This window comes from Prosopis cineraria, unplaced genomic scaffold, assembly GCF_029017545.1.
Source record: "Prosopis cineraria cultivar Desert tree isolate PC_DT_omini unplaced genomic scaffold, ASM2901754v1 PC7, whole genome shotgun sequence".
In the NCBI taxonomy this organism is placed as follows: Eukaryota; Viridiplantae; Streptophyta; class Magnoliopsida; order Fabales; family Fabaceae; genus Prosopis; species Prosopis cineraria.
Genome location: NW_026555338.1, coordinates 33617178 through 33640048, shown reverse-complemented (window position 1 = coordinate 33640048; position 22871 = coordinate 33617178). Strand labels below are relative to the sequence as shown.

Below are 22871 nucleotides of genomic sequence, written 5' to 3'. Positions count from 1 at the left end.
TTCAAGATTTATTTTATATTGTCAGAGCCTATCATGGAACAATATCTTTGTCTCATAACAAGAGTGCGATGGAGCCAAAAATTGATGCCTGATACTATACACATTGGTTGACGGGGATAATCTATGTGGCTGTTATATCGGTTTTTAGACTTTAGACGCGAATAATTAATAAAAAAAATAAAGCAATAATAACAGCTTTTTGTGCTTCACCATGTTAACGTTCAGTTTTCAAATGGCTTTTTTTTTTTTTTTAGCAGAACATACATGGACTTGGAAAACCAGACCATGAAGTCCTTTAGCTTTAGACCGTGAGAGTTGCTTTAGCATGTGTTTGGATGAAAAAATTCATAACTGAAGTTAAAGACAATTGAGATTAGCAAATTGATATTAGGAAAAGAAGTATGTAATTTTAATGTAATTTATATTTGGATATCCTTTCTTCAGTAATCAATTGAACGAACTTAAATTTATTTGGATAATTTGATTCAAAAGTTAATTAGGATATATGAAACAAAAATATATAATTTTTTGTGTATATTTTTGTGACTAATTTGATATTTTTAGAAAAAAAATTAAACTAAAAAATAATAAATTTTTTGAAAAGTTTGTTACAAATATTAAAAATACTGATAAATCAAAAATATTATTTTTAAAAAAAGGTAGAATTAAATTATAAAATTTAAAATATTAAATTATGAAAAGCTGAATTTTTTTAAAAAATTAGTTTGGCAAGGTGAAATTTATTTAAATGATATAATTCAAAAGCTAGTTTAGATTTGTATGAGAAAAAAGGATATTAATTTTATATATATTGTGACTAATTTAATATTTTTAAATAAAAATAAAAAACTTTAAATTATAATTTTTTAAGAATAGCCCTTAAAAATAAAAAATAAATTGATAAATTCAAAATCTTAAATTTTAGAAAGGTAGAATAAGTTGTAAATTATAAAATATTAAATTCTAAAAAATTTAAAATAAATTGATGAATCATAAAATTTTATATTTTAATTTTTTTAAAGAAATTGGTTGCAATTGTATGTATGTGCTATATAAAGACTGAGAAATGGGTATTGGGTTACTAGTTTAGAATTTATCAATTTAATGGCTTTGGTCCCTGATGAATCTAGTCGTATCAAGCCTTTATCTTTTGGCAAAAAAAATGAAAAACAAAAAGAAGAGAAAAAAATAAATAGATGGACTCAAGGAATTCATGACTTTTCCCCTTCCTCCTCTCTCTAATCAATCCATCAAAAAACAAACAAATCTGATGAGAAAATAAGCAAATCTTGCATCTGGCAGAGGTTAAAGAAGGTAAGAGCAACAAGAGGGTAATAAAAAGTCAAAGAAGAAGCAGAGGTCGAAGAGCTTCTCTGGTCTTGCAGGCATGCACAAGAAATATCAGGCACGACGCAACGGCTAAAAGAGAAGGATGCAACGTCTTGCTGAAGAATGAAGAAATAGCTGAGTCACAAGTGGTTGAGCAGGTGGGATAAAGGAGAGAGAAAGTTTCATCCAAAGCTTATTCTATCAGTACATTAAACTCAAAGCTCAATGTCCCGACTTCAGTTGGAATGGACATTTAGTCCTCAACGCTATCTTAATATTTTTTCACCCAAACAAGTTTTTTAGCATCCTAATAAGCTTTTGACATCCCAACTGAGGTTTTGGGTGCCAAACCTCAATTGGAATATTTATCCAAACATGCACTTAGTATGCTTCAGAAGCAATGAGGTTAAGTATATGATTATATTAAGCTTCAAACTAAGATTCTTCAAACGACCTAATTATATGATTAGTTTGGCACAATGGAATGGAAAGCGTTGCTAATTAAAGGGATCCAACAATAGTGTCCAACGCTTTGTACAATTCCATACTTAAAGTTGTACATTGGAGTGGAAATAAGTTAGGTTAGACTTTAGCCAAATACTTTTAAAACTGTATTGTAAGTTAAAGGTCTGAGCTTGGCTTAAAATTTAAAAAAAAAATTTTTTATGACTCAGGCCTGAATCTACTTAAAATCTATTTAAATGTAAGCATTTTAAATATGCTTACATATTAGTTTTAAATGCCTCAGATATGCTTTTAGAAGTATTAATGTTTATAGTTATATAACATGATTTATGAATTTCAATATATAAAAATTAAAATAACTTATCAACTACAAAATAATAATAAAGTAATAACATTAAAATTAATATATAAATTCAATCTAATTGAAAACATAATTAAAAATAAAAAATAATAGATTGATTAAAAATTAAATGGTGAAATAATGTGCATATAATATATTACATAATAATATATATGTAAATAAGCAGACTTGTTATGCTTGTAAGTGATGCCTTGTAAAAACAGGCATGATCTATTTAGTTAAGTAAGCATAATCAAATGTTTGAACCTAATTTAGACCTATTTAATAAATAGATTAGGTTGCATTGAAATAAGCCAGGACATAAGCCATTGTCTATTTCCACCTTTAGCTATACACTTTAGTTTAGAATAAAAACGCTATAAAAGCCTAAGCCATTGTGGCATAGTGGCATTGGCACCCTCTGATAGGGAGCTTTGTGTGCTCAATCCCCGTTGGGAAAAAAAGTATTGGATATGTGTGTTCTACCTATGAATAAGAGTGTAAATATGGTCGGATGGGTGTGGATATAATGGCATTGTCCCTTGCCCCCCCCCCTCCCCCAACACACACACACACACACAAAAAAAAGAGCTACAAAGTCATGAATGACCTTGTCGTGCTTGTGTTATTTAATCAAGAGCCCCTCATAGGGGACTAGTTAATTAGTTTTTTGGTTTCATAGTTTTCCCAAAAGAAATCCTTTCAACAGAGATATCCATGAATCTTGCCCATTAGGTCACTCAAAGCAAAGGTTTGAGCAAATTTTTTAGGGAGAATTATGTTGAAGTCTCATATAAAAAAATTAATTATTGCAAGATCTATCAACGACTAAAATAAGGCCATTGACAATTGATTGTGTTGTCATTGACATTAGTTTAGTTATCAATAGTCTTGTAGTAATTAATTTTCTTGTGTGAGACATGTATGTAATTTATTTTATCTACATTCTTTTTTCTTTTTTAATTTCCATTCTGTACCAAATATTATTGATCAAATAATTAAAATATTGTATCTCCATTTCCAATCATACCAAACATAGGTTCTTAATACTTCACATCTCCAATATTGCATAAGAAATCTTTTCACTAAACCAAACATTGCCAGTGCAGGATGAATGACATATTAAAGAGATAAAGTAAGGAGGATATATAGTTTGAAGACTCTCCATCTCAAACCTAATGGTCTCATAATTTATTTTAATTAATAAAAACTTGTAAAAAATTATTTCCAAACTAAATGAAAAATGGTGTGGTAAGTTGCTTTCCAATGAGGGTAAACAAAAAAAGTTACAGGTGATATAGTTGTTAGATGTTGAATAAAGAGAGATTTAATTATTAGCAATGGGTATTTTTTTTATTTAAAAAATATTAGACAATGGGTTAAAATCGTTGCTATTTTATTCTGGGTAGTGATTTTTACTAATCGTCATCTAATACTTGTTCCTTAAAGTAAAAGTTAGCAATGACGATAGGAAAGTCAACTTTTATTGATGACTCTTTTATGTATGCCTGTTACAAAACAAATTGTTGTCATAGACCAAAAATACTATGGTGATATTTCTAAAGATAAGGTGGTCATGTACATGTGATGATTCTAAGGACGAATTATCTGACTTTTAAATCCTAAGGATAACAAAGAGAATTTGTTATCTTTCTGAAAATATTATTGTTCACTGGCAATCACAGATTGTTTTCCTTATTTACCTTCAGCTCCCAGAAGAGGGGAAAAAAAGCTAAAGTTCATTATTACCATAAGTCACACAAACACACACACACACACACACACACACACACACACACTAAACTCTCTTATCTCTCTCATTCTCTCCGAGCAGGGGCACGACCAGTCTCCTGCTGGGCCGGTGACGGCTTCCTCGTCGGAGTGAAGCCCGTGAATAGGAAGACTCAAAAGAGGGTCCCAATGACGTGACATTCACTACTTCTGTTGGCTTTAAATTAAAAGATTAAAAAAAAAAAACAAGTTAACCTGTTTCCACATCGTTTGTCTGATCTCTTCGATAATTTTGAGGTAGCTTTGTACTTTAACCTTTATATATATATATATATATATTTATTTAATATTAATGTTATACACACACACAAGAGACAATTTTAAGAGGCTGGCTAGCTAGGATCAAGTGTGTAACCTATATATATGCATTGACATGGAACGCTTGATTGATTTGAAGCTCGCGATCTCAACAACAACAACGACATAAGAAGCCAGTGAGAAACTACCAGATAGACCATTTTAATTCACAATGGATATATAAGAATTATACAAACAACAGAGCAAACTGTTAAAATTTATTAAGGAATATCTGAAATGGTATCCGCTAAACATGTATTGTGAACATATTTTATTATTTATTAGTGGAATTAAATCAAGCTATAAATGAATCACAATTAAAACATTAGATAGGCAAGCTTTTCTTGAGCATAAGGATCCAGCAGTATGCAAAAAGAAGTTAGTTTTTCTTGAGCATATATCTATGTTGTATATATCAAAGAGCAATGGGCAAGTTTTGGTTCGCCTCCATTATCATCTGCTCTTCATTCTCAACCTCGATCATACTGTTGATGATGATTTCAGAAGCACCACTCACGATATCTGACAAGCTCCTGCAAAAAAAGCACGAACCCTAATTAATGTCTTACTTACTTAAGTTAACATGAAGGTCAAGCACGACATACCCTTTAGAGGAGTTGTAATTGAGTCCGACGATGTACTTGGCCTCATTAAGAGCCCACCTGAACCGCCGGAGCTCCTCACCGGATAACTTGCCGTCGTTGGGAACTTTGAGCTGAGAGGGCTTGACGTCGCAGAAGATAGGGATCACTTTCTTGCGACACTCCATGAGGAGGGCGAGCTCGTGAAGGCAAAACTTGGACTCACAGTAACGGGGAGAGAAGATAGCAACACCGACCTTACACTCCAGAATTGCACCATTAATTTTCTCAAACAGCTTGTCTCCTGGTTTCATGGTCTTGGTGTCTAGAAAAGGATTGAAGCCAACCCTACTTAGGTGGTCGTACAGCAGAGTGGACACTGTCTTCTTAGTGTCTGTGCTTCTGTGGTTTAGGAACACATCGCACGGCTTCATCACTCTCTTTGCCATCTTCATGATTGAGTATGAACGATGCATGCTTCTTTCTTTTTTTCGGGAAATGACAGTAAAATTGTTACCTTCTGTTTTTCTTGATGTCTTAAGGTTTTGCGTGTATGTCATGTGAGGGAGAGTTGTGAAATGGCTAGCTTATTTATATATAGAGGGTGATTTGACATGACGTTTCTGAATTTCCCATTAATTTCCTTTATTTTGGACGACCATTTGTTGGTGGTTTGTTCAAGGGTAATTCTAGTCTGTGAATTGAATAGAAAGCCAGGAAAACCCTATGAAAGTATTGAAAGTATAATATTTTAATAGTTATATGCAACGATATGTGAATCTCGATCGATCTCTGAAGCGAAAACAATACAGTTTTTGACTCCCTCCAGGCTACATGCTTTAGGGAAAAGCTACGCACCCTTCAAAGACGTTAAATTATTTGTCTTTCTCTCAATGTGAATATGATACACATGCCCATACATGGAGTTGCTTTTGAATCGTTAAACGTTATTAAAGATGAATATAATATTACTGAGTCAATTAGGCATGCACACCCCTGCATACAATCTCATTTTCTGTATACAGTTTCCAGGGTCAAATTCAAGAAACCTGTATAAATATAACAGAAATAAAGCAAGTCTTGTGCTGTTTAATGATTATTTAATTTATTGATTTATTTATTCACTTGCAATCAATCAGAATCGGCTTAAAACTTGTTGAATAGTTTCACTGTGCGTGGAAAGCAATTCATATTTGCCTTGTGAGTTTGAACAGTCTGTCATCTTAGATACGGAGGTGCAAAAACAAGAAAAAGTTTTCAACTAGTCAAACGTATAAATATATCGATCAATGCTGTTGATCAATGTCTCTGTGAGGACACGCACGTAGCTGTCAAAGTTAAAGACAATTAGCCAAGGGCCACAAAGGGCCCTTTCCTTTGACTGTTTGAATTTATAATTTCTAGTCAGCTCAAAAAGTTTCCTTGTAGTGTAGTGCTCATAGAATTCTACAGGGAGAATTTTAGTTAGCCCCTATAACTTAATTTCAGTCAAACTCTCTAAAATTCTGAAATTTCATTATACATATAAGGGGCTGAAATTAAATTAAAGAGTTGACTAAATAATTTTATTGTCCCTGATAATATGAACAACTAATGTATTGAAAATAAACAAGTGACGTATAAAAAATGAACAATTGACATAAGTAGAATTTATAACTTTCATTAACAATATAATACCACTATAAAAATAAACAAATGTAACTAGGCACATGAACAACTCATGTAAAAAAAATAAATAAGTAATATATAGAAAATAAACAATCGACATAGGTTGAATAAAAATTGCAAATTTATAATAGTATTATGTTATTAATAAGAATTACAAATTTCACTCATGTCAGTTGTTTATTTTTTTTTTTCATACGAGTTGTTTATGCATTTAGTTTCATCAAGGACAATAAAGTCATTTTGGTCAGCTATTTAATTTCATTTCAATCTCTTGTATGTGCAATGAAATTTCAGAATTTTAAGATTTTTTGACTAAAATTAAATTGGGTCAAGGGGTCTTGCTGAAATTTTCTCAATTCTGTATATCAAAACAAATTTATATGAACGAATAACATATTTAATCGTGTGTTTTGGTTTTTTTTTTTTTTTGGGCTAGCTTTGATCGAATATTATAATGTAACTTTATTATGTAGGCATATAGGAGGGAAAGGCACACGGAAGTTCATTTGTTTATCGTATGTGATTGAACTGTCAATGTAGGATCCTTGACGCTATGATTCCTGGAAAAGCATATTCGATTGAATTAATTACTAATTATGCGTTAGTACTTAGTAATGTCACTTTCATCTCTCCCTGATCATGTATTCCGTGTATATTAATTGAAACTTAACATTCAAGAGAATATTCTTAGAGTTATATGTTAAGATTAAATTAATAAAAGTAAATAAATTATAACTGGAATATTGATGTACGTATATTCATGGAAAGTCACTTGGACAAAAGGCAAGGTAGGCAAAATGGTGGTTAAGGTATATGAGTTGGGGTGTCTTAAAAAATAGTACTCTTGTCCGTTCTATTGCATCTGGAGAATGGGTTTCGTGATGATTCTTTTTATGAGATGCCAGCGGATTGAACATTTATCACTCTCGTCATCTCAAATTATAAAATATTTTAAAAATTATTTAATGTTTTAAAATATAAGACATTTTTATAAAAATAAAGTTTTATTAATAATATATTTTTAATATTATCCTTTTCATATATTTTTTCTTTTCAATATTCTTTCATCAATAGAGTATTAAATAAAAGATATTTTTAAAAATTTATATATTTTTTTTAAAAAGTAAGGTTGTAAAGTATATTTAATAAATTTTATTAATATATAAAATTTTATTTAAATGAGTATAATTTTCTTTATACTCATATTTAATGTTGATATATAAAAGTCTGGGATAATATGGGCAAAGTAGGAGTTTTTTGATGAAGGACAATTGTTAATTAGAATATCCATACTATCGTGAGTTGAGTGGGCCCAAGAGGCATTAAATTAGCGAGGGCCTCCTCCTCTATCACATTCGATGAAGAGCAACGTGTCTGCAATTCGGATTCAATTTCCGGGAAGAAAAATGTACATGATAACGTCAATAACACTGTCCGTAAGTAAAAGCTTGCCTGGACTCAAAGTCTAGACTATAACTAAACCCATTAGAGCAAAGATTGTTTAACACAAATATCAATTAGAGTGGCGTATCTTGGAAAGCAACTGAGTTTTTACGTTACCCCAAACCCTAGAAATGGCATTGGAAGTGACTTTGACACAAATATTAACTAAACCCACCATGATGGAAGCGCATAAGAAATAAGGTTCCCCCTTTTTTTTTTTAATGGAAAATGACACGGCCTTAAGGTTTCTCAAAACTCAGCAACCTGGATGAACTCAGGCAAGTTTTCAGTTTAGTTGCAACATTGCAATTGTTTGGTTGGATCCTTGAGACCTCACCATTGCAATTCTTCTGTTGGCAGTAGCTAGTAAAATCTAGTCTGAGTCATATCTTAGGACACTGTCCTTAAGAGCTATTCCGTCACACCGAGTTAATTGGACGGCAGTTCCTCAGAATTAAATAGACTCTTCTTACTAAAAGTAGGGACACAGAACAACAGAAACTCACAGAATATACTCAGGTAACTGCACAACTAGTATGATAGAAGAAAAGAGAAAAGCCGAGAAAACTAAGGTTCTCTCTGAACTTGTGACAAGCATTGTCTTTTATAGACAAATCTCATAATGCTGAGCAATAAAATCACCTTAATCACAATTAAAAAAACGGTTTCAAATAATAATGTTGTTTAAATTATATGTTATAAAATAATAAATAGACTTAAATAATAATTAATATTATAAATTTATAATAATTTTTTTTGAAATACTAAAAAATATTTATAATATCCAACATCTTCTACCATCTGGATCATAAAATTGTACTATTATTCTAATTTTCCCTGCATTCAAAATACTCTCATATTTAAAATAAAATATTTTCTATGGAAGGTTGCCTCGAATAGTCTCCAAACCAACCACATGCAAACAACTAGGAATACTCTCCATCAATATATTTTTCCATTTGGTTGTAACTTTTCTGACTCTTTAATTTATATTTTACGTGACTATGTGGAAGCTAAAGAAGTTTGAAAAAAAAAAACTAGTTAATCATGCAAAACTTAACACCTTCTTCTCTTTTAATGTATAGGATTAAATAATCTAAAATGCAGAATTGAAGCAGGTAGCTTAAAAACAAAAAGAACGCCTTGGTAGAGATTTTTTACACAAGCTTGCTGGAATATTTAAAAAGTTAGATGCAAAAAGTTGTACTCAAAAGATGAGATCTCGGACAGTGATATTGCTTTCTCCAACATTGAATAAATAAACAATGATTTGAAACTTCTATCCAAAATCACCCACTTGGGCAAAAGAAACTCTACAAATAATGATAAACGAAGCTCACCTAAATTCAAACGGGTTAGACTCAATACTGACAACTCTATTAACATTAATGGTGTTGCAGCTTACGAAAACATCATCAAAGATGATAAGGAAAATTGGAGTAAAGGATTTTTCAAATACCTTGAATATCAACCTAACACAACAGCAAAACTTATGAGCACCTTTAAGGGTCTAAACCTTTGTTGGAAAGTAAAATTATCAAGAGTTAATATCCACTCTGATTTGATGGAGGCATTGTCACTCCATAACATCACCCTTTATCTAACACTATCAAGAATATTAGAGAACTTACTATGAAAAATTAGATGGTCATCTTTAATCATATTTGTAGAGAAGCAAATAGATATGTTGATCTCTTAACCCGCCGATCACTACATGATAATTTTGATATTATGATTTTTGATGTTCCCTCATGATTTTGATGTTCCCTCATGGTTTTAAATATAATCAAATCTTAATTTGTCGTGTCCTTGTAATAAAAAAAAATACTCTCATATTCTAATATATCATGTACTGCATGGGTAAAATTGCTATAGATTATACATTATTCATAAACTATTACCATGCACTTGAGGGATATAAGTGTAATGACCCTAAATTTAAACTAGAAAAAAATATTCTTAATATTTTAATAAGTTTTATAGCAATTAAAAAGAGGTAGTTTATAAGAGATTATGCTAGAAATTTTTACAAGGATCTAGAGTCTAAATTTTCTAAGTTGAAGTTTGGTTTTAAATTATAGAAAAATATTGTGTCCGTTCTTATAATTTTCTCGTGCCTTTTATTGTAATTTTCTTGTGCTTTTTGGTAATTTTTCCCATTTCTTCATTTGCTCTGAATCAGCTCGTTTATGTGGATAAAAAACACAGCATCTCGATCCTTCTTTCTCACCGCCATTCTACACTTCCTTAGAGCCTCACATAGTCGGTTCCTTTCTCTAACTCTTGTCTACATCTTACTTCATTGTCGGCTGAGAATTTTCGTGTGGCTGTTGCTTCATTTGCTGTCATCGTCATCACTGTCGACCTCATCGTTCTCGTGCCAGCACAGTGGAGCTGAGTTACTGATTCTCTTCCCTCTTATCGTTGCTGTTCGGTGTTATTGGAGGTGCGTGATGCTCTATTTCTTACCTTGCTGTTCGGTCTATGCACTCACAGCTATTTTCTTCCTCCTCTCTGTTTTTTTTTTTTTTTCGTTTGCCACGGTGAGGGAAGAGGTTAAGGTTTCTGTTGTGTTTCTCTGTCAAGGGTTGTTGGTGATGAGGGGGAAACATAATTTGTTATTTTCATCTCCATCATCGGATCATCCATGCACGAAGGAAGCTTAATATTTTCTTCTTCTTTTGCTCTATGAAATCTGATCGGTTTCCTTCTCTTGGGCTGTTTGGGTTGTAGTTTTTCTCTCTTTCATGCTGTGATGCTGTCCGTGAGTAATATATGTGAGTGGCATATATTACTACGTGTTGGCTAAGATTATATGTTGATTCTCTTTTCTTCCGTGAATGTAGAATTCTAGTATATTATGCTATTTACTCTTCTTTCTTTAGGGACCGAAAACGTGCTCTGCTTCCCTATAGTATTTTCTTAAGGTGGTAGAAATAATTGGGTGATGTGGATTAGATATCATTTTAGTATACGTTGAGCTAGAACTTTACAAAGGAAATTAGAAGATGGAAATTATTAATTTTACTTGGGTGCTTGCTCCATGATTTGGATGGCTGCATGTCCTCTTGGTAATTGTAAATATATACTTGAAAGATTTATAGGTAAAAATGAGGTTGCTAAAGTTATAATAAAATCTAGAGAAAATTTAAATATTCATAATAACAAGAAGATTGTTGGGTTACGTGGTAGATTAATCTTGGAGCACCATTGGAATGAGCAAGGAGTTGTGGGAGTTGGACTGTAAAATTTTAAAAACTCAGGTGAGTGGGTAGTATTTTGAATCAATTTTAGAAAATCCTTTTATTTAAATTTTATTATTATTCTTTTATAAATTATACAAATATTATTGTTAATTCTATTTTTCTAACATTTGTTTTATTAAGGCAAGTATGTTGATTTTTTGATAATTTATATTATTGACAAGCAACATTTGAAACAGATATATGATAAACAATATTATTTCTCAAAAATAGTTGAATTACTTAATTTTATGTAGATATAAAGATTCATATGCAATAATTCATGTATGGAGGAAATGATAATAATTTGGACATTGAAAAATGATAGTTGAATAGTGATTGAAAGTGGAACTTTTAAAATTATTTTTCTTGCTCCATACATGCTTGATTTTATTAAGGGGGACTGAATTCAGAACGCTGGATGCTAACGGTAGTCCCGTTAGCCCTTGGCGCGCCATGGTACACCTAGTTAGTAGGGTGCATTGGAGATGCTAGCCCCATGTGCTGGCCAACACACATGGAATGGAGGATGTAGTTTCGTGGATATTATCCATGCCTGTTATTCGTGAGCTTTATGCTTACGTCTATTTTTCGTGGCTTCTTGCCACGCCGGATATGTTACTTACTCTCGTGGACTATGTGTTCACGTCTGTTATTCGTTCTGATAAAGCTTATGGTTTTTATACTAATTTCTTTAAAGGCATTTTTTATTGCACCATTACTCAAAATTTTATATATATTATAAACTTTTGTTTATAAACTTGTCTGGTTCTAATATTGTTGGTGGTTCCACGATTATACCATTAAGCAAACTCGTTATTTATTGTTAATTAAGGCAAGTGTTTCATTATTTCTTGATTTGTTTAAATTAAATTGGTAGTTATTATTTTCACATTTTTATTTATTTATTTATTTATAATTTATAAACTTGACTGGAACGCTACTCACTAAAATTTATTTGGTCTCAGATATTATAGCTGACCCTGCGCCTCTAACTGACCATTGAGGGCTATTCTTGCTTTTTGGATAAAGGAAATATATTGTGATTACTCTTTTTGGTAAAATCTTATATTGTATTTTGTAAATTATAAGTTAGTGCTCCACGTACCATATAGCTGAATCCTAGTTTTATTTTGTTATTGTGAAAATTTCTAGAATGGAGCTAGTCTCCTTGCTAATTTGATTGACAGGTTGTGTAGTTGTTGTGAAAATTTCGGGAGGTCCAAATTATAGGGGAGATTATGTCAAAATTTTCTACAAAAACTTTAAAAACTTAAACTTTACTATTATATGTAATTTGCATATATCGGCAATTTAATTAAATTTTTAGATAATCAAGATTTATGGAATGTGAGTTCATGTCATATTCCAAGCTGATCATACCCTTAATATTGGGATGTGACAATAAGCACTATAGGGGTTCAAATCTACACGGCGCGCACGAGGTCATGGCAATTCACAAGCAAAATTGTCAACAAAGGTCATGAAACTTCTCTCCCAAACCAAACATCCTAATTAATGATCCCTCATTGATTAACAAGCGCTCTTTATCTGCAGAACAAAATCTTCCTGTCCAGAAAATTAAATGCAGTAAACAGGGGCAATGTTACATAGAAACTATAAAAATATAATTCCTCATAATGACATCTTTGAAAGTGAATTCCTAGTTATATATGGTTATTTTAGTCTTGTTTTGAGAGTTTCACTGATGCAGTATTACATAAAAACCTTTGATAATAACGTTACAGAGCTTTTCTAACTGTATAAATAAACTTCTGATATTCTTTTTTCTTTTATGTTACAATCAGAAACACCTTTGAATTTCCTCCGCTAACTTTGAGATTGCATTCTTCTCCTTTTTCTTGGAATTTTATGGTAAGTTAAGGAGAAATATCATCAACCGGAACAAGAAGCAGCCACCTTGTATCTTCTGAAAATCTTACAGAAGTCACAAAGTCCCAGAAACATTCAATTAGTTTCTTTTTCTTCATTGAAGGGTTTCTTTCATTGTTGTTTCTCTGCTAGTTGGCATGGAAGAGGATCTTGTGATTATTTCTGCACTGAAATTGAACCTTATTGCTGAAGAAACTGAAGCAGAGGGACGAAGGAGCGGTGTAGTGGCTCTGCTTGAAGTTTCATTTGCCATGGGCGATGGGGAAGCTGCGGAAGCACCTACTGGCTGCAATTCTATTCCAGTACCAGTGGCAAGGTCAGTGGTAATTTGAGGGACATCCATCAAGCGATCATCTTCCTCAACAGGCAACACCGTACTTGCATCAGTATGTATTGTGGAATCATCGGTGAACATACCATGCCTTCTCTTTTTTCTAGCCGCCTTCCCCCATCCATGAATTGTCTCCCTTATCCTCTGTGGAATTAGTGCAGCCTTATAGTTTGTTCCCATCTGAAACAAACAAGGGAAAGATGTTACCACTCATCTAATCAGCCTTCTCAACCAAAGCGGAGGGAAAGAATCAGTGGCCGACCTAAGCATAGTTGAGGGTGGGCAAGTGCCCCCACTCAACTTGGGAAAATTTACAAGAGGTGAATGTTTTAAAAATTTGCCCTCATTACCCTAATAATTTTGAACCCACTAAACCCAAACTAAAATATATTTGAGTTCAAAAAAATTTCAAGTCTTTTCCGTTTCACTTTAGTTCAAAATGTTTTAAATTTTGAGTACATTATATTTAAATTTAGATTATTTTTATAAAAATATCATTTTAATTTTCCCTTTCCTAATATTATTTACAAAACTAAATATTTATTTTATAAATATTAAATTATTTTTAAATTTTATTTAATTATGCTCCCATTAGCTCAAGGTCCTGCTCCGCCACTGGAAAGAATCATCATTATTCCCATAGAAATGCAGTGAACTCGTTTTCTTACTAGTTGTTTGGTCACTCTTGCAAGGAGCAGGGGGGGCCATTTCTTTCGCTAGTTGACAACTATTAGAGACTGTTCATTAGCCTTTGCTATAAAGCTTCGGCTCGAGTTGACACAGTCAGCGGTATCAGAAAAATGCTTTGATCATTTGCATTGCACATGATATTACCTGTGTAACAAGTGCGTAAAGTGGCAAGGTGCTATAGCTGCAGAGGAACTGTCCGGCAAACCTATGAAATTGCGTAAAAGAAAAGAAAAGGAAGCATGTAACTGATTTAACATCATCTAATGTTAAAAGTATCATTGTGACAAAGTAAATTTCTGCATACCCCAATGTTAGCCTTAAATACACAAGGAGATGATTCCTAATAAAGCAGGAATTGTACCCAAATTGCCACTGCAGTTAAAGAAGACCTTTCAATCAACTGAAGGAAGAGAACAGGAAAAATGTATATATGTTTTTTTCTCTGCATTTCTTGTTGTCTTCATCATGTTCCCTCGAGTGTTTTAACACATCTAAGAGAAGCCACCTTTATCTAAGTACATGAACAGCCTTTGTTTTTATTCATTCATTTATTTATTATGGTCTGCTATCTTGTTCCTATAAGTGTTTTACCAGTATCAAGTTCAGCTAAAAGAAATTAGATACTGGCTCAAGTGTATGTGGGAAAAAGGAGATACTCCTATCACTCCTTAATCTCATACTTCAAGGTAAAACCTAAATCACAATATGGATAAAAAGTTATACCCAGAACCAAAAGAATGAAGCCAATTCAAATGCATTCTGCAAAGAAGGAAATAAAAAAGGCGTATATCAGAAGTTGATAAATGATAACAAACTTCAGTAAAAAAATAATTGAAAATGCAGATGAACCATTACTGACTTGGAAGAGAATAAAGTGGATCAAGGACAGCAGAAGTTCAGGCTTGTTAAACCAGAAAAGTTCATCACGAGGCCTCAACTTAGCTCCAGGTAAGAAACCAGTAATTCCTGAGTTCTCCAGTGCCAAGGTTGCAATGACATGCTGGAGTTTTGTTCCCACCAAAAGAACCAGCTGTGCGTGAATATGAACACATGATGGAATTAACTTGTCATGACTACCACAACTTTTATGTGTACAATATTTCTGACATGTTGAGGTTTTAGATGATCCGGATCCAAACACTCTTTTCTTATGCACTGTCTAACACTTTTTGAGAGCCACGCCATCAAACATATGTGAATGAATTGGAAAGAAGATGAAATGGGCACTTACGAATAAGAAAAAGAAAGAAGGGAAATGACAGGTCTAACTTACAGTAATAGGAATGATAGCTATCCAGAAATAGAGATTAGATCCTGTCAGAGACCAAAGAACACTAAATATAAGAATTATCCAAAATTGTATGATCTGACTAAAATGATTCGAGGAATTCTAAAACACAAAAACAGCGGAGGGGAAGCTTTAATTAAAGAGAAAGATCCATAAAGAGGGATACTTTTATCTTTTATGAACAACATACCATACCTTTAATGTTGAAGAGCATGAAAGCAACAACAAATCCCCATAGTGGGCCACTGCAAGAGATTTTTCATATAGAAATGTTAACAATGTCTTCTATATAAGAATCAAAGTTCAAGAAAAGCATTATAAGTGTGTAGAGAATCAAAGATAAACTCCATCGATAAAGTGATTTCTAACTATAACTGTTGATCATAAAAGATAAACAACTTTTTATTAAAAAAAAAAAAAAGACAAACAATTTTTCAAAGCAAAACATGAAAATGAATAGATTCTATTCAAGTTCAATGATGCATGAGAGAAATTGAGACCATGCACAAAGTTAAAAAAAGCGTACAAAATGCTGGATGAACAGAAATCAATTGCTAGAAGTTTTGGTCACGGACCTGCAAAAAGTAATAATGGATGAATATTAACAATTACTAACCTCACACCAACTATTTTTTGGAATTCCTCTTCCATTGATCGGATCATATAGCTGTGAAAATCATATTTGAATGAGAGATTGTGATTCTGCCATGAAGAAATGAAGCATACTGAGTAAACATTCACATTCATGAACATATCGTGTATAATAGCACATTTTAGTGCCCCTTTAGAACATAGAATAAGAGGAGCTATCAACTTCTAATTTGTTTCTTCAAGGTTTTTCAAAAGGATAGATGCCTGTAGGTCTTAATTGGCTAATGTATCTAATCACATTGTGAGATAAGTGCTTACACATCATATTAGCAATATAATTTGTTAAAAACATGGCAAAGTGATTCACCTGAAAATACACAAGATAAAACCATATGTAATAGTTTTTAATCTAAATCACTAGATAGTCACCGTGATGAAGCCTTTGCGGAGAGTAAGATAGTCAGCACGAAGAACAGAACGCCCAAATTGTCGGAAGAAACATGTCTGCAATGAGATTAAACTTGAAGCTAGGCGGATTTCCAACTTTAATGATTAAATAATTCAAAATAGAACCTAGATTTCTTACATCAAACATTTTGAAACGATTAGATTGTTGAGACGAAACTAGAACTAAGGAATCATATACAGACTCAAAACACAGAGAATATAAGGTTAAAAAAAATGGATTCTGGCAAAGAAAGCTTTCAAAAACAATTGACAGGTGTAAGAGACTCTTTTATCCAGTAACTAAGAATCATTAGAACCTAGTATACTTTGAGCGACCATATAACAAAGCAGAATTCAGTAGACAGTAATTACCACCCAGATGAGAATATTGTTTCTGGTCAATGGATTTGACGAATGAACTTTGATAAAGGTTGATTGCCTTCGCAGTGTCATCTCTCTTGTGATTTCTGTTGCAACACAGGAAAAAAGGTATACTCTTGAAAATAGTTTCATTAATACCAAAGAACAATTAACCGTTCATCCTTGACTGGTTTTTATTTTGGATGTGCAAAATGTTTGTCTTGTAGATCTATCAAAATTCAACAGATACAGAGTCTCTTTTTCGATCCAAGGAAGACGGAATGTCATAAACATCAAAACAGAGAAAACAGCACAGAGGCTCTAAAAAACTATGGAACTAACTTTAGGATCAACGAAAATCAGTTTCGTACTGTAAATTTGCACCCCTACATGGCATAATGAGTAAAATCCTAGGTGTTACGTAAGCACAGTATCAGTTGATCATTTTATAATAATTCATCAAGAGAAAGAAGAGAAGTGCATAGGAGGCATGATTATATAGTTCATAAACATAAAAATAAATAAATAATAAAGTAAATCAGGGGAGAGAAGGAGCTTGATAAACAAATATTGGGTTTACCAGATAAGGCATCATGCCGATCAACATGGGCAACATCTTCCCACACTCTCCAACTGTGAATCTGGTCAAATTATTACATTGTTACTTACTTTGCTAAACAAAGATCCAAAATAATAGCAACTCGGAGTTAGGATGCTGGATATGCATCTCTATTCCTACATGGAAAACTAAGCATCCAGATTGGTTGCCAGGACGGAAACAGTTAGACAAGATGGTGCATTTGAGTAATCAATAGTTTCCAATTTGTAATGAACATTGTTGAGGATGTATTGCAAATTTTGGTACTTGAACATGAAGCAATGGTGTAAATGAATATGGTATGATAGTTACAACATGCATGAGTAATAGATAATTAGTTCTCCCTCTTGTATGATAATTATGTGCTCATTTCTTATATTTGAAATTCATATTTATGATCTCCATTATATACCAGAAGTAATTGTTTTTTTTCTTTCAATGCATAACCTATCTAATATATGCTTTCAGATATCATATATGCTCATCTTAGAGAATTCTTTTGCTGCAAGAAATTTAATTGTTCAATATGCACAACATGGTCACTCTCTTCAACTTGATTTATTATTGGTTAGCCAGAAGGTGTTCATCAAAAGCTTGAAAGGTTTATATATAAGATGACAAATGCACATGGTAGTTATTTCTAGACAATGACAGCAGAGTGAAAATAGAGGTTGCTGCGTTTAGAATGACTCAAAACTTTAGCATATGGCATTGCTGTTATATTGAGGAAAAGCCGATTAGAGATGGCAGGCCAAAGCATATTGAAATAGAAATTTAATATTTATCCTATATTTTACAAGAATGATAAATGTCCAGCAATCAGGTCTTAGCTGCTTACAAGTAACAATTTCTCACCTTTACAATTGCCAACAACATTGTTAGGCAACTGTAAGATACATGTGTTACTGCCATGACAAAAATGAATCTGTGCAACTGCTCTAGACCTTCATACGAAACAAATGGCTCATAACCCTGCGTGACATGTATTCCATATTGCCCTATATTAATCTAGAGCAATAATAGCTGATTATAACCAAATTCAAACTCTAAAACATTCAAGGGGAAATGGTCATGCCTCTTTGCAGGAGTTCTGATTAACACCATTCAGCATCCTCCGAAGTAAGTGTGAGAAAGTAGAAGACATCAATAATTGACGTTCTTGGGAGCCATTATTTTCAATTTCTTCATCAATCTCAGATCTAGTGCATGGAGCAAAGGCACTATTGTACAACTTTGATGGAATGCATATATTAGCAATTATGCTAGAGGTTGCTGTTAATAGAAGTGATATAAATCCAAGAAGCATCAACTCTGAAGATTGAAATACAAAATGGTGTGCAGAATTAGCAGTGTAGAAAAGCCTGGAGTCAATAACATCTTGAGAAGAAGAAAAAAATCTTGTTCATGTCTGAAAGGATTTCCAGCAGAACTTAAAGGATGGTACCTTCTTTCATCTTCTCCAAAGCTGCAAGCAAGGGTTTTCTATTAGTTTTCCGCAGCCACTGCAACCACATAAAAATTCAAACCAAAACCTTCCAATAGGGGGCATTAATAGCACAGTCAGAGAGAATTCTGTTAGAAAATGAATCAATTGGGACGACTTCTGATTTTGCTATATTCATCCAAGGTCAAATGATCAAGTCTAAGGAGCCTGGTTTTCCTTCCAAAAATTTTCAAAGTAGCAACTACTTTATATTTATTATTCATTCTGCCCTATATCCCATCCTCATTTTTCCTTTGGGACCATAACAACAAAGAATGACAAAGTAAAACTGAATGTCGAATATTACAGTTCATTTATGCAATCTATAAAGTTAATTGTACCTGCAGTTTTGCTTTGGCGTTCAAGCAACCCCAACTCACAGGTCTTCTTGAACCAGATGCATACATATAGCCATAATGAATGCTTTTCAGCATATGGTGAAATGCGATAGCAACACAACGATTATTTCTCTTTTTCCCCACTATTCCTTTGTTTTCTTTTTGGTTCTTAACAGTCAACTTTGACAATACCAAAGAAGATATCTTTCTTAAGCCAAAAAATCAAGCTTAAGGTTCTCATAAGTGGGCGTTATGGTGTGACTACATGACAGCAATCTCTCAGCTTAAAAGACAGTATTTCAGAAGAAACTTGCAACTCAATGGTGAAATACAAATATAACAATACCAACTTATTATTTTCCATGCACATGTCAAGTATGGTTATGATATTGTTAGGACCTGAGAATATCCTAGCACACAAAGATCCTCCACATATAACAATGTAGGTTGGAGACGGAATGTTTTAGAGAACTTTATCATGTCTAGCTTTCGGTACGTGGTGCACATTCTAAGTATGCAGCAGCAAGCACAAAATTAAACAACGAATTGAAATCTTTATAGAGCATTAGTTTCTAAACTTGATCAACATTACGGACTCTTGTTTCTTAGACCTGGTGTAATTGAAAAGTGAGAGCAGCTGGGTAGTTGGGGAACAAAAAGAAACAGAATAGTATCTTGAACTTCGGATGCCATTTTGAAACACCCATACAGCTATATTCAGATATATCAGTTGTATGAATGAAATTTCTCGCAGCAATCAAACAAATTTCAGAAAAAGTCATCTTCCTTACTTCCTCTAACCTCCCTCCACTAAATTTCAGATACAAGTATATCAAGCAACTAGAGCTTAATTTTGCTAATGCATTATAACTTCAGCAAGCTTCCCAGTTCTGGTCACACAAATTGCAATTTATTGCTACATTTTGGATACACATCCAAACCCACCAAAACTCAGTAAAGATGGTAGTATTACTCACATTGCTTAACCGGTGGATGGAGCGCTCCACGAGTAAAGAAACAGCAACAAAGATCATCAATACAGTAGCAACAGACCATGTTGGAGTCAAGGCCAATGATCGTGTTCGTTCCCCGTTTTCTGTCATTTTGAACTATAGCCACGGACCAAAACTTCAATGGATTAAATTATTGGTCTCAATGAAGACCAGCGTTCAGAGTATTGAAGAAGAAGAAGAACAACTCGTGACGGTGTACCATCAACCTTTCACCTAGAATGATCCTGAGTCTATGAATAGAAAATCTTGATGGTGGTATCATCCGTGAACAAATAAAAGAATGGAAGAAGTGCCTAATTTACATAGTAAAATACAACAAAGTGACGGACGGGGTCCGCAGGGAACCTTCTGGAATTTCCAATATCTTCGCCGATTACCCTTTTCAAAACTTCTACTCCATTCAAACCCGGTGTTTTCTCACTGCACGTTGGTCTGAGATAGGAGAATATACCAAGAAAGATTATCCCTGAAGGGAAGGGAAAAAAGAAGTTCCTTCACAACTCCTTCTCAAATGTCAGATGGAGCAAAAGGAAATTGCTTGCTTGTTTTCTCTAAAGAAAAGGAGGTTTTTTTCCCCCTCTTCCGGAAAGCTTTACACAAACGTCTATCTATCTATCTATCTATCTATCTTCTTCTTCTTCTTCTGCCCTTGTAGGATCTAAGTAAAGCTCTTTGGCCAAACCCAGAAATGATTCAGTTCACATTTCTCAAAATAAGATCATATTGGATCTCCTCCATCGAAAGAGCAGACCAGAATCACGCACTCTCAAATCCAATTTCAAAAGTCTCGGCTTTTTCCCATATCCCCCACAGTTAGTCAAGAGCCTCCACCTCCAGCACTATCAGCAATTACAATAAGAGTAGAAGTTGTATTAATGTATTGCAAATAAAGCCAAGCGAACAGATCTCTCTGTACCACGACTTCAGAGTTCAGTGCCCGAAACCAAAACATAAAATACAGTTCATCAGTCACACATGTTCATTTATAATCCCCAAACTCCCACTTAGCTGCAGGTGGTAAAATACGTCATTTCCAGCTGCATTATGCAATATCTTTTCCGTCTATTTCTTTCTCTGAGCCAGAGAGATGCGTGCCAACTTGCATATTTCTAGCAATCTAGCCATCTAAAACAATTACACTAAAATCGAATAAAGAACTGGGTTGAGAAACAAGAACGAATCTTCCTTCATGCAGCTAACACGTGCTTCTCTATTACTTCCCCATCTTTATCCAGCTTGCATAGCTGCATTGTCAACTGTCTTTCTGTTTTACAGCTTTTTCGATTTCGTTTATTAATTAGACTGGTTTCCCTGGCGTTAAAATTACATGGATTATCCCATCCTTAACTTATAAACAGTATTATTTATTATAAATTTTAAATACAATCCATTCAAAAAAAAAATATAGATACACTAAAATTTAGATAAAATTAGTCCAAGTCCCAAAAATGTTGCCACTTTAAGGAAACAAATTTTCTATTTCGCTAGATTAACTAACTACGCAGTTGGTTAAAGATGTTTGTCTACTTTTTTGTTGAAAAAAAAAAAACATTAAAACCGGCGTAATGCATGTCCTTCTAGTTATAACTACCCCTCTTTGTAAAGTACCAGGTTGGTCCAAGTTCTTTTTGCAATTGCATAGTACATGAAGGTTCTGGGAAGAATAAACATTTCTTTGCTTCTTTCTAAGAAAAAATTATGCTCAATTTTTGCTTCTCTATCAGATCCAATCAATGGCATATTTCAGTACAATCGGAAAGAATTAAATTTAGCGGGAAATGAATAACTGCCATCAGGTCACATGATGGTCCTTTACAAAGATCAAGACAAAAATGTTAATTCACATGGTGGTTCTTTGTAAGTAAAGATCTCCCTCTGGAGTCTGAAGGAGGTTAAATCATACATGTGCGACTTTTCAACTTGTACAGCAAAGCCGGAAGGAGATAATGACCGGTAGCTGCATAACGCCGAAATCGAAGAGATATGAGATGATACCTCCATTAGTTCACATGCGAAGTGTTCATAGGGTGATGCATCTAGATTTTTAATCTTGATGATCCATATTTAAAAAATTAAATTAATATTTTTTAAATAAAAATTATAAAAAAGATTTAATAAATCTTATCATGACTAATTTAATCTATATTTAATCAGGAGGGTTCAATTTAATATTAAATTTTTTATATTTTTATATACTGATTATCCAGATGTATTTTGTATAGTCTAAATTTAAAATTTTTAACTTATAATTTTTTTAAAAAATTATTGTTAAAAGACTATATATTTTATTTTTTTAATATTGTATTCACCAAAATAAAAAATTATTTTTTAATATTGTATTCACCAAAATAAAAATAAAAACTTTAAATCTAGACCTTGTAGATAAAAATTTAATATTAAATCTGGAATATCCAGAATACATGTAGATAGTCAATTTTAAAAAAATATAATATTAAATTAGATTACCTAAATTAGATTAGTACTATCCAAATTAATTATGAATATATTTAATAAAAAAATTATAATTTCTTATTTTAATAAATTTAAATTTAAATTTAAACTTACAAAATCTGCTTAGATTTCTTTTGACTAATGAGCACCAAAGATAAATCCATAGTGAATGGGGCAAATGTACCCCCTCACTTGGAAAATATTATAAATATGATATGTAAATTTTGCAACT

General features: G+C 32.8%; 2 protein-coding genes and 1 long non-coding RNA gene across 11 annotated transcripts; 1 reads left to right on the top strand and 2 right to left on the bottom strand.

Annotated features, from left to right (window-relative positions):
* Positions 1-4637: 4637 nt before the first annotated feature.
* LOC129316769 (TIR-only protein-like) lies at positions 4638-5252 on the bottom strand. Its single transcript, XM_054961147.1, has 2 exons — positions 4828-5252; positions 4638-4755 (listed from the first exon to the last, which is right to left on the bottom strand). Exons 1-2 carry the CDS (start codon positions 5250-5252, stop codon positions 4638-4640), a joined length of 543 nt encoding a protein of 180 aa, XP_054817122.1.
* Positions 5253-10157: 4905 nt separating this feature from the next.
* LOC129315506 (uncharacterized) lies at positions 10158-14633 on the top strand. 5 transcript variants are annotated; one of them, XR_008594517.1, is made up of 3 exons: positions 10158-10360; positions 11107-11177; positions 12125-14633. It is a non-coding gene; the product is annotated as an uncharacterized LOC129315506 (long non-coding RNA). The 5 variants fall into 5 exon arrangements; XR_008594518.1 differs by lacking the exon at positions 11107-11177 and having other exon boundaries at positions 13182-14633; XR_008594516.1 differs by lacking the exon at positions 11107-11177.
* LOC129315505 (MLO-like protein 11) lies at positions 12803-21437 on the bottom strand. Of its 5 annotated transcripts, XM_054959247.1 has the most exons (15): positions 20153-21410; positions 18799-18856; positions 18430-18665; positions 18210-18326; positions 17337-17397; positions 16769-16863; positions 16379-16453; positions 15975-16060; positions 15554-15603; positions 15344-15384; positions 14930-15100; positions 14794-14829; positions 14375-14442; positions 14215-14275; positions 12803-13560 (listed from the first exon to the last, which is right to left on the bottom strand). In XM_054959247.1, exons 1-15 carry the CDS (start codon positions 20276-20278, stop codon positions 13144-13146), a joined length of 1698 nt encoding a protein of 565 aa, XP_054815222.1. In that variant the 5' UTR covers positions 20279-21410; the 3' UTR covers positions 12803-13143. The 5 variants fall into 5 exon arrangements, 4 of the variants coding, with proteins under 4 accessions (XP_054815222.1, XP_054815220.1, XP_054815221.1 ...); XM_054959245.1 differs by having other exon boundaries at positions 14215-14442; positions 20153-21412; XM_054959246.1 differs by having other exon boundaries at positions 14215-14442; positions 18799-18819; positions 20153-21411.
* Between the last annotated feature and the right edge of the window lie 1434 nt (positions 21438-22871).